General features: G+C 45.2%; 1 protein-coding gene across 1 annotated transcript in view; it reads left to right on the forward strand.

The window, feature by feature from the left end:
• The window catches only part of CLCN1 (chloride voltage-gated channel 1), a 35,997-nt gene extending 26,296 nt beyond the window's left edge, over positions 1-9,701 (forward strand). The window contains exons 14-23 of the mRNA XM_057416006.1: positions 1,251-1,361; positions 1,489-1,702; positions 2,454-2,587; positions 3,064-3,290; positions 3,412-3,517; positions 4,792-4,874; positions 5,614-5,652; positions 6,632-6,736; positions 8,595-8,681; positions 9,154-9,701. Of these exons, the coding sequence (XP_057271989.1) occupies positions 1,251-1,361; positions 1,489-1,702; positions 2,454-2,587; positions 3,064-3,290; positions 3,412-3,517; positions 4,792-4,874; positions 5,614-5,652; positions 6,632-6,736; positions 8,595-8,681; positions 9,154-9,552 (1,505 nt within the window). The 3' untranslated portion in view covers positions 9,553-9,701. The remainder of the gene's footprint in view (positions 1-1,250; positions 1,362-1,488; positions 1,703-2,453; positions 2,588-3,063; positions 3,291-3,411; positions 3,518-4,791; positions 4,875-5,613; positions 5,653-6,631; positions 6,737-8,594; positions 8,682-9,153) is intronic.
• The last annotated feature ends 2,328 nt before the right edge of the window (positions 9,702-12,029 follow it).

Below are 12,029 nucleotides of genomic sequence, written 5' to 3' on the forward strand. Positions count from 1 at the left end.
ATTTCTCTGCCTCTTCACCTACAGAGAAACTTTCAACCTGTTAGTAGTAGTAGTTGCACCTTTCACCCCTGAAGACCAAGCAGAAGAGAGAACCTCAAAACTAGTGCCTGCAGTGTAATCCACCACTTAATCATTTCTTCTGACTGAAATATGGTAACATGGAGTCTGTTGGTTTTTAACTTGTTTTAATTCCAAGATCAACAGTTAAAAAGAATATGATTCTAAAGTTAAGGAAGGGAGGTTATGTTAGACTAAAGTGTACAAGCTCATCAAGTTCAGCACCAAGTACCCGCAGCTCTTAAATGAAATGCTGTGTGCTAAGGACCCCTGGGTCCTGGCAGGCAGCAACTAAACAAGAGTCAGTAGCATATCCTTGCAGTGATGAAGGCTAACACAAACAAGGCTGTATTAAGAAGAGCCTAGCCAAGAAGGCAAAGAAATTGGTTATTCCCCTGCGTTCAGCATTTTGGACGTGATTCCAGAGTATCTTGTGTCCATCAGCACAAGAGATTTTGACAAAGTGCAATGAGTCTAGTGAAGGCCGCTGAGATTGTTGGTCCTGGAGCTCGAAACAAATGAGATCCTGACGACTGGGTTGTTCAGCCTGCAGAAGAGAAGGGAAGAGGGGATCTAATGGTGGCCTTCACCACCTAATGCAGCAGGGGACAGAGAGGATAGAAACGTGCCTCATATAGACACACAATAAAAAATAGGTAAAGGCACAAGCTGCAACAGGGAAAATTCTGATGGGACATAAGGAAAAAAGAAATGTTTCCTTGGTTAAGGTGCTCAGAAAGGCTGGAGAACCTCCATCCTTGCTGACTGTTAAAGCCTGTGCGGACAAGGCCCTGGGTGACTTGATCTCACTTTGAAATTAGCCCTGTTGTGAGCAGGGGTCAGAACAAGACCTCTGGAAGTGTTCAGACATTCACTGAATGAGTGTGTGAAGGGCCTCAGCTGTGATCTGGACTGACACTGCAAGAATTCCCTCCTACCTGGGAGGAAATCACAGATACTGCTGTGCCTGGTGTGCCTAAGTGGAAGAATGAGGGGTTAGCTCTATTTCCATATCATAGTACCCTTCTCTCCTCTTGAAGTCTAACTTCCGTGTGTTGTGACTCTTTAGTTCCTGGTGTCATTTTAATGTAAGTTTTGATTTTGTTTCCATTAGAAAATACTCAGGTGATCTCACAGCACAAACTGGGTGTTCTTTAGATGTTAATCCCGTAACTATCAGTGATATTTTCCAGGTGCTGCGTTTGGGCGTCTTATTGGGGAAATCATGGCATCACTTTTTCCCAAGGGAATCCTCTTTGATGGTATTGTTTATCAGATCTTACCTGGAGGGTATGCAGTCATTGGTGAGTCTCCATGTCCTTGTTTTCCTTCATCTGGTCCCATCCCCATGACTTTCCTGGTTGACAAGGCATGCTGTTTCTGTATGACAGTCGTTGTCTCTCTATTCCTTTGGCACCTTACCTGGGAAAGGCGCAGCAGCAATGACAGGAGCGGTGAGCCACACTGTCTCCACTGCTGTGATCTGCTTCGAGCTGACAGGTCAGATCTCTCACATCCTCCCCATGATGGTGGCTGTCATCCTTGCCAACATGGTGGCCCAGAGTCTGCAGCCTAGCCTCTATGATAGCATCATCCAGGTGAAGAAGTTGCCCTACCTGCCAGACCTGGGCTGGAATCACATAAGGTATAGTGGTAAAACAGAGGTGGAGGTGGGGAGTGGCAAAGAAATAAAGAAGAGAATGAGATCATGGGAGAATAAAAGGTCACGGAAAGGGGATAGTACTACAAAGAAAATAAAAAGGCAGAACATGCCTGCAGCTAGAAAAAAAACAAGTGGTGGAGTAGAATTAGAGTTCATACACAGAAATGGAGCACAGGTTTGAACAATCTGCAGTGTTAGGAGTTTGTAGTAAAATTACCACATTGTACCAATTTCAGAAGTTAAAAATCAAGTGTCTCGTTTCCATTTTGTTCTGGATTCAGTGGGGTTTGGACTTTTTTCTCCAGCAAAACCAAAAAAAGCTATGTGGATATTTTGCTTCAAACAAAATTCAGTTATTCATACACGTGTCTTCCTGTCTTTAATAATATACATGGGTATGTATATATAAAACATCTATACATAGATGTAGGTATGTGTATATATATGCATATATATGTATATATATATACACACATACAGATGTGTGTATTTTTATCATGAGGGCTAATGGAGTGGAATACAGCTGTAATGAAAATCAGTTAATCTGTGTTGATTCTGTTGGAAAGTCCTCTTTGGTTCCTCTCACAGAAGATTATTCCTCTGTAGATTCTGTTCTCAGCTGTATTGAGAACATGTTTTAAGGAATTGGTCGTTTATATATTTCTTGAAGGGATTTATCTGCTAGACATTTTTAATATGCTAATTATTCCCTTTATTGTCCATAAATTCACAGCAAATACAATATCTTTGTTGAGGATATTATGGTCCAAGATGTGAAATTTGTCTCTTCCAACTGCAAATACCGAGATTTGCAAACTCTTCTCCAAAGCACCACTGTTAAGACTTTGCCTTTGGTGGACTCACCAGGTAAGCAAGGTGGAGGACCTGGTCCTTCCTGAAGACTGTCTGAGGTTAAAGAGCCATAGAAATTGGCTTTCAACTTACATGTGAAGGAGACTGTGACCCACTACATAAAAATCATCCTAAAAATCTTCCGCTATGGATGGTGTATGACAGAAGGCTGTTTCAGCTGGTCAGACAAGTAAGCTGGAGTGAAGCATAGAGCAGGTAAGGGAGGTGTGTGGGAAGTCTGTGGACTGAACTGTGGCAACAGGGAAGGATCTTGCCTCTGATGTGGCGCAACTCAGGAATGGTGAGCTTCCCACAGCCCCACAGAGTACTAGCAGCAGCTAGCAAGGCTGGTCAATGACTCTTGCATAGCTCTAGACAGTACAAGTCCGAGCACTTTGAAGAAGTTGGAGGGAGGAAAGGGCAGTGTGTGGCAGGGGACTCTGGGAAAAAACTTTAAGTGGCTTAATGGCTTCTTGCTCTGTGTTCTGCAGAGACCATGATCCTTCTGGGGTCTGTAGAGCGATCTGAACTGCAGGATCTCCTCCAGAGACATATAAGCCCAGAACGGCGACGGCTCCTCCACAGGGAAATGCAGCAGAAGCTGTCTGAGGCACCCTACGATGGGCACAGCAAGGGACCGTGGGCAACCCTGCCAAAGCTGAAGCATGAATCTTTTGCTTATGTTGATGAGGATGAGGATACAGATGAGAAGGGAGAGGTGAGGGAGGGAAGTGAAGAGACTACAGCACAGAGACTGCTTAAGAAGCAGTAAGGCATTCGGACAGGCTGAGAAAGAAATGACACAGGGTGGACTTTATTTTCTTTCCTTTCCATAACAGCTGCCTCAGCCCCCAAGTCCCACTCCCAGTTACCCAGAGGAGCCCAATGGCCCGACAGGTCCTCTTAAACAAATGCCTGAACCTTCAGAGCCACAGCACCTCGCAGGTAACTTCTGGTGTGCCTCAGCCACATCCTAGGCAGCTTGTAGAAGCTTTCATGCTAAATGTGTGTACATGCCTGGGCAAGGTGCTGGTTTCTCAGAGACTGAGAGAAGGAGCTTTCTCTGCTGTTCCCTTATGAAAGGTTCTTTGTTAATGCACTTCAGCATCACCTCAACATATCTGTAAATACATTTTTGTTTGTGACCCTTCAAAGAGCATGGCAAAAGTAAACCCACTCCGGCTGCTCTGCATCAGTGCTCCCCATTCCAGCCTTTGCAATATTATACCCTTGGACATTTTCTGGAGTCTGCAGGGAAAGGTCCCAGATCTTGCCTCTTCCACCTCGTAGCTCATTTCTGATCCATGCATCATGTATATTTGATGCAGGATGGTAGGGTTTTTTATCTTTACATGTCTTGAAATGTGCAGAGAGTAAAAAAGCACAGAGGTGTAGCCCAATCTCAAGAATGAATACAGAGGGCAGGGCTTTGGCTCTTTGAAGCACATAATATAGCATGCAGCACATCCTGGTCCCTTAACATCATTCACGCATGACTAAACCTCTAAGGCATAGGAAAATCCACTTTATGCTTCCAAGGCAGAGTGGTGGGACAACCACCTACCGAAGCAGAAAAAGAATCACACCAAAACAAGAACAGCGTGTGAGACACTTTAGGTGAAGCTGGTACTGAGTGATCCAGGAGTGACAAGAGGAAGCGGAGCAGGAGTGTCTTCTGCCATCAGTTTTAGTTCGGTTCACAGCTGTCGCAACCCATGGATTCCTTTGTACCTGTCACAGTATTAAGGCTGTTGATATGTTTTGTCTGAAGTAATTTCCACGTTGTCACCTCTCCTTTCCGTACTTATCCTCCAAAACACATTCTCTTTGTGGACTGCAGAAAACTCTCATCACAGCAGTTTATCCCTTGTATCCATGCTGTGTCAGTAGTCTTGCTTCTGTTTGGTTTGGTTTGGTTTGGTTGGTTGGTTTTTTTCTTCAGGGACACCGATCTATAAATGATATCTGCAAGGGCTACTGTGTAATGAGTTGTTTCTTCTCCTTGAGGAAAAGATATTGCATGGGAATATTTATTCTGGCATGCCACAGACACCAAATTACAAATTGAATGCTAGATTGTGCCTGGCGCAGCTCTGTCATGTACCATGTACTGCGTCCCTTGTATGATTTCCAAACCTGCTTTGGGCAAGGAGCTGGGCACGGGGCTTTGTATTTTTGTCTCTTATTTGTTCTCCTATTCATTTGTTTTCCTTTTTCAGGCAATTTCAGGAGTTGGAGGCAACTGATCCAGCGGCTCTTGTGCCATTACAGCCGTGCACATGAAACAGAGAGTGCCATCCAGGTTAGGGATGCAGAGAGCCCAGTAGTCTGAAGGGGGAAGAGAATGCAATGGTAGTAGAACCTGCTCCTTAGAGCCATTCAGCACTTGGCCAAAGCATGGACACACTTCTGGCTCTGAACTCTGACAACATCAGTGGGGAACTCTCTCCAAGGAGAGGGGGTGTGATTCATGTAAAGGAGTATATGCCCTTTCCTAAAGAGCCATCTGTGCTCAGGTGTAAAGGCTACCATCATGACTGAGTGTTGGCAGTTTTTCTCAGTGAATAACTTACGCTGTTTTGGCTAACCTGGAGTAAAGTGCAGTTCTGTCCCATTTGGCAAACAGTATTGGTGAGATAAAAAGAAATGCTTTTACTTTGTGCCATGATAGATGCCCTTGGGTAGCCTGATACGCCTGCACAGGTTGGTGGGTATCATACAAAGCCTATGGAAGATGCATCTACTCTAGGGCTGTGGTTGGACCCCATGTGGGATATCTGGGAGCATCTACAGCAGTACTAGATGTTTAGGCACCTGAATTGGGCCACCAGCATTCCATAGTCAATCTTCGTTGGCGAGGGAAGCACAGCCAGTACAGAGTACACCTTATAATGTATGTGTATAAAGAAAATCAAAGCACTCAGTAATACCCCATTTGGAACAAAAAGGGGAGCAGATGGTGTGAGGAGACTGCACGCTTTTCCTTTCTGTGCTCTGTGAAGCTCTGGGTTCTTTGTCCTGAACAGTGTTTTCTTCTACAGGAGCCAGTGGAAGTTGTTGAAACAATGAGGCCAGAAGAGGTAAGACTGACTGCAGAAAGGAAGCAGGGTTACTTAAGTGCTTCTTTTAACCATTTCCTATCACTTGCAATACTTCAACAACCTTAGTGATTGCCACAGCCATAGCTAAGGCTATTTTCTTCTTAGAATTGCACAACTGGCTGCTCTCACCTAATAAGCGATTGTTCTGCTAGATGTGACTGATCTGATCTAGCTTTGAATTCAGCCCTATTGTGAGCAGGGTTTTGGACTAGGGACCTCTATAGTTTTCCCCTCACCTAAATCTTTCAATGGATATGTGTTGTTCCTTCCTGTCTTACACAAAGGAACAGTCAGTCATCTTGCAATGATAAGGGGAAGATGCACTCAGAAGGGAAAGCTAAGATGTGGAGACCTCATAGAAACCTTCCAGTATCTGAAGGGGGCCTATAAGGATGCTGGGGAGGGACTCTTTGTTAGGGGCTGTAGTGATAGGACAAAGGGTAATGGGTTAAAACTTAAACAGGAGAAGTTTAGGTTGGATATAAGGAGGAAATTCTTTCCTGTGAGGGTGGTGAGGCACTGGAATGGGTTGCCCAGGGAAGTTGTGAATGCTCCATCCCTGGCGGTGTTCAAGGGCAGGTTGGACAGAGCCTTGGGTGCCATGGTTTAGTGTGAGGTGTCCCTGCCTGTGGCGGGGGGGGTTGGAACTGGATGATCTTAAGGTCCTTTCCAGCCCTAACTGTTCTATGATTCTGTGTTCCCTTCCTCTTTAAGCAGGAAGGAGCAAAACCTCACCTTCTCAGGAAACCTCTGAGGCATTGGGATTGCTCTGTTTCCACAGGGACTTGACATCTGGCAAGGAAGGGATGGGAAACCTGAGGGGTGTGATATAATGGACAAGAGGAATGATCTATATAGGAAGGAGGAAGCATTAACAGAAGAATGGGACTAATTTGGGTACACAAGACAGCAACACTGCTGATTACTGTAGGAGATTCCTCTTCTTTTCCTGTATCAGATAGATGCTTGGGAACAGGAGGAACTGAACAAGAACGTGTGCTTTGACAGCTGCCGCATAGACCCTTCCCCTTTCCAACTAGTGGAGAGAACATCCCTGCACAAGGTGGGTACAGATGTCTCCCTGAGGCATGCACTGTTTCTCTCCACCCTATCCATCATTGTGATTCTAGTCTATGACTTATTTCTTCTCCTTGTCTTCAACTGCTATCACCTGCTACTTCCACATCCAGCTACAGAAGTCAGTTTGTTGCTCTAAACATCTGTGCATACCTCCAGCCTCCTGCAGAATGAAAGGCTACATGAGAAGAAGTCTAAGTGCATTTACTAAAATAGATTTGGACACCACATAAGATTTTTCAGTCACTACATTAACAGAAGCATTGTATGCCTTGCTGCTGGGGGCATTACACTGAGATTTACACCCTGCTTGTCAGTGTACAGCCCCGGAGGGATTAGTCCTGGATTTCTCAGGGTGTTTCTGTTAGGGGTAGAATCTGCCTCAATGATTGAGAAGAGTTGCTTGAAACCACCCTATATCATAGGCTATTCATTTATGTGAAGAACAAGGGATCTCGATCATACCACTTCTAGAGTTAGCACAGGATGACTGGGGATAAAAGCAGTCATTGTAAGAGAGGATTGAACTTTCACTCAGTGGAAAGGGAAAGCAGTTTGCTGAAGCCAGAGTGCACAGTGCATGTCTTTATCAATATTCATTTAACATGCATAGTCAGCAAATGCACAGAATTAATTAATCATTCTTATCAAAGGGGTATGACCTCAGCGTTGAGCAAAATAAGAACAGGTTAGCATAGATTTAGGATGAATTTGGTGTTTTCTAAAGGGCTGTCTGAAGTCATCTGAAAGCCATTAGTATTTATCTTTGAGAATGTAAGAAGTTATAACTAAAGACTGCAAATGGGGACAGTTTGATACCTCTCATAAAAAAGAGCAAATGAGAAACTCTGAAATAACAGACAAATCAACTTAACTTGGATGCACAAAACATGCAGGAATAATCAGTGTGAGGCATGTACAGCTACATGTAAGCCTACTGATAAAGGCAAAAATATCACACCTGATCAAGATCAAATTGTACTTAAGCAGGCTGATTTTCTTTTACATTAGGGTAAAATGTCTTGTTCCTGATAAATGAGATTGTCCCTAGTTTACACTTGAACATGACATTCAATATTTCATGTGATGTTAAAAATAAGGGCAAGCACCAGCTCTGAAAGAATGACTTCATGTAAGGCCACGGGTAAAGTCCAGGTAGAGCTTGGCTTAAAGAACTTGGAGGTTGGAAATACACCACAGAGCACTGAGAATGCTGCAAGTGTTAGGAAGTGTGTTCTATGAAGAACTGTAAACCAACGTGGTCTATTTAGGCTAAAGCAATCATGACTGATAGCCCCATGATAGCTGTCCTTTTCAGGAGGCTTCAGAAAAGGGAATATCTTGTTCTCAGTGTTTCCACTGCGCTGGATAAGCAGCAGCAAAAATAAGTTTTGACAGGAAATATTCTGGAACAGGAAAAAAAGACATTTTCTGGTGTTAAGGAAGGCACTGGAATAAATAACCTAAGTAGGTTCTGGCTTTGCATATTCCTATGTGATAGTTTGGTTTCCAGCAGCAACATTAAATAGGATCTGCATAAGTCCCCAGATAAACAGGATGTTGCATGTGCATCTCTGTTTGCCAGATGCAGGATAGGAGTAACCTTGAGAATGTGCTCTCCATCATCAGCACACTCCCAACTATGGCTGCACAGCAGAAGGACCAAGGGGTGGTATTTGCTACCTGCAAAAGGGGAAGGGGAAAGTTAGTTTCTCACTGAGATAACCGCAGACTCATGTGCTCGTATGATTCCCATTTCTACATCCCAAGTCCCAGTTGTAGCACAAAGTATGATGCTACCAATCCAAAGTCCCTGAAATGGTCTTTTGTGTTTTTGCTCACAGACACATACATTATTCTCATTACTGGGCCTCAGCCATGCCTATGTCACCAGTATGGGGAAGCTGAGGGGAGTGTTGGCATTGGAAGAGGTAAGTCCATATCCTTCCATCTCCTTTTAATCAACTGCAGATGTCCCGTCATCAGCGCAGTAACCTACAGGTGCTGGAGGATCCAGCTGGGAGTATTTTAATACATTTTCAGCCAGTGTTGAAAGCTTCTGAGACAATGCTTTGGAAGCTATGGAGATGACCAGATGACTATTTCAGAGGAGGAAGCAGGTATCGTTTACAGGGATGCTGGATGGCGCATCCTTCTGTTGAACACAGGGCTCTTAACTGATGGCTATTACTGTCTCTGAAAATGGTATGGAATTTGTTATTTAGCAGGGAATGAAAAATTACACCACCAGTGTAAAAGATGATCTCCACAGGCCCCAGAGGCAGAGCTGTGACTCTCTCTAGTTGTGATTCCTTTACCCTGGAGAGTAGATGAACTTCTGCTTGTAGGGCTGGGTCAGCCTCCCTCTCACCCATTTTTGCTGAGCTTTTTCTCTTCTCGTAGCTCCAGAAGGCAATAGAGGGCTCCACACGCTCTGGGGTTCGCCTGCGCCCACCACTTGCCAGCTTCCGTGACACCAACCGGAATTCCGTGAGCACGGAGAAGGCCACTCAGGCCACTCAGTCGTGGAGCCGACAGGACAACTCCACAGCAGCAGCACAGCAAGCAGCGGACTTGCGCACAGAGAGCCCGCTGCTTCCCAGCACGCACTCCCCCCAGCACTCGCACTTCCATGAAGAGGGGGAAGTCCCATTCTCCACTTCTGCCACCGATACCGAGTTGGAAGAGATGGAGCTGACAGGGCCAGTTGATGAAAACATCTCGGACATCCTCAAGGACATAAGCCTGCACTCCACTGACCTGGATGAGGATGAAGATGAGGATGAGGATGTCCCCTTATAGCTGGTGTGAGGGGAGTAGTCATTCACACTCTTCTGTTGAGCCAGTTTTCTTGTGTTTGCTCCTCAAAGAGAAGCTTTTGGATGTTCTTTGCAACCGCCACAGAGGATTGATTCAGCTGGGAGAAGGGGCATCAGACTGACCTTTCTACTGCTGCTCTCTGGCTGTGGGAAGAGTATTGGACTATACGGGTGTGTGCAGGAGTCAGATGTGGACTGCAAGGTGATTAAGACTGGGCTTACAGTACTTAAGCTTCTGCCATGTTTATATAACGTGGTAGAAGGGATTGTAACAGGACGTGAATACTGCTGGGCACCATCAGGATGCTCTGGTTCAATCTGCCATGTGGAAACTGGAGAAGGAGCAGCTTTTCTCATTCTCAGTTGGTGTCATCTTGGAATTGGTGTCATCTGTGTCACAGCTGGCTGCAGCTACCAGTGTAAACACAGCCAAACCTAGGAGCATATTGCTGCTTCTGACTGCAATCCTGTCCATGTTGCCACAGTTCATTTTCTCTAGCTCTTATCTTCAATCCCCCCCAACATTCCCATGTAGGACATTTTTCCTCTGTCTCAGTTTTAACTCTGGGGTTTTCTTGGGTGGGTGTGCAGTTAGGAGCTTCTCCTCTGTCCTTTAGCTGAGCCATGCCCTAAAAATAGATAGGAGGGAAACATTTAGTCTGTGTTTCATGTCTTGAATTCAGCCATGGCTCTAAGAAAAGCACTGGAAGGGAGGAAAGCCTCTTCGTTTGCCCATCATGTCTGGAATCTTTAAATAGAATGGGAAACTCTTAAGTGGGGGCATCCTCAGTGTTGGAGGAAGAGGAGTGAACCAGCCTGTGTGCACCTGTGTTTCAAAACCTGTGTCTGTCTCTCTGAATCACCATTTTTACAAAGTTATAGTCTTAAAATATAGGAACTAAATAAGGAATTACAGAGCGTTAGCAGGCTGACAAGAACTACAGCAGAGGGAAGCCACATTCCCTACACCTTGAAAACAGGTTTATCCCTGAAAATTCCTGCTCTCTTTCCTGGTAATTCTACCCTGCCTCCTTTCCACATATTTCTGCATATCTGGAATTCCAGCTCTCATTTTTTCCAGCTTGTCTCCGTTGTGACTAACAGTAAAGACCTCAGCCCTTGTCTGCAGCATCCCCCTCTATTCCAGTTCTAAATCTGGAGCAGATCTTGATCTCTATCTTGCAAAAAGATGTCTTGTCAGTTTGTGTCATGCATGCAAAACCTCAGCATCCAAAGGTAAGATGCTGCTTTGTTTAACTCACTGGCCTTGTGAGGTTTTCTCAGTAAATAGGCAAAATCAAATTCTGTGTCTTCTGTGGCTTTCCTCTAACGTTCTACATTTCTTTCTGTCACATTTCTGGTGTCTCATAGCACTCAGATGAAGTCCCATTGGGTGTGTTTCCACTTACCAGCAAGAGAAGAAATTTAGGCTCTGAGAATATGTTCTTGGAGGGTATTCTCCCCGATGCTGGGCCACATCCTGATATTAGCAAAGCATCACCTAACTCGGAGGGACCGGTTTCACCTTAATGGGTGATTTTTCATAAGCTGTCTCAGGAGCACGTAGAAACCATTCCTTCTGACCCAGTCTCTCTAGGAAAATTCCCTCTTGGCTTTAATGTCAAGGATTGACCTTGCGCCAGTTCCTCTCTGATGATGCTCATGGGGAGAGAGTCTGTGACAAGGGAAATCTCCCCTACCTGGGTGTAAGGAACATGAGGCGTTCCTTAATGAAGGAGAGAGATTTGGTTTTGCTGTCTGGAATTCAGAGCCCACCAGCTCCATATTGTGTTTGACACCCGATCCCCCTCTATAAGCTGACTGGGAACAGCTTTTCCCTGGCTAAACGATCTCCTCTGATGTCACCCTGTCCTTGTGAGAAGATTGTGGTGATCTGAGAGCAAGCCTCTTGCACACACCAGCTGCTTGCCTCCACCGGAGGGTTGTGGCACATTTCTAGCTGCCAGGCATTAGCACACAGCCTCCCTCCTACCTTTGTGTCACCTTCCCCTGCCTACAGAGAAGGGGCAAAACAACTGCTGTTTTTCCTCAGGGAACAGCGGTAGTGTTTTAAGGGAGTGCAGGGGAAAGGCCATTCCTTTTAGAAACACATAAACGTGTGGGGAGCGGCAACTCTGAGACCAAATCTGATCTGAGGATCCGCACGCCCTCAGGAAGGACAAGTTTCTGCAGGTCAGCCCCTGCCTCATTGTACTACACCAAGTACAAGACTTGCATTTTGCAGCTTAGCTCTGAGACGAGGAGAAATTTTGAGGCAGGAGTCAATACACCTCCCCCTCCTCTCTCCTGAATGCAGAGCTATGTTCTACTCCAGTCCCACACTTCTCCTACGGTGTGTTACAGAAGAACTGGGATCTGACTGGCTGAGAAAGCAGATGGAGTCTAAATCAAAGCCAGAGAGTGTGTGAGTCATGACAGACAGATTGTGAGCTGGGGGAG

The sequence above is a fragment of the Pezoporus wallicus genome, unplaced genomic scaffold (assembly GCF_028554395.1).
Source record: "Pezoporus wallicus isolate ANWC-B61680 ecotype Strahan unplaced genomic scaffold, APGP_CSIRO_Pwel_v1 contig_6814, whole genome shotgun sequence".
In the NCBI taxonomy this organism is placed as follows: domain Eukaryota; kingdom Metazoa; phylum Chordata; class Aves; order Psittaciformes; family Psittacidae; genus Pezoporus; species Pezoporus wallicus.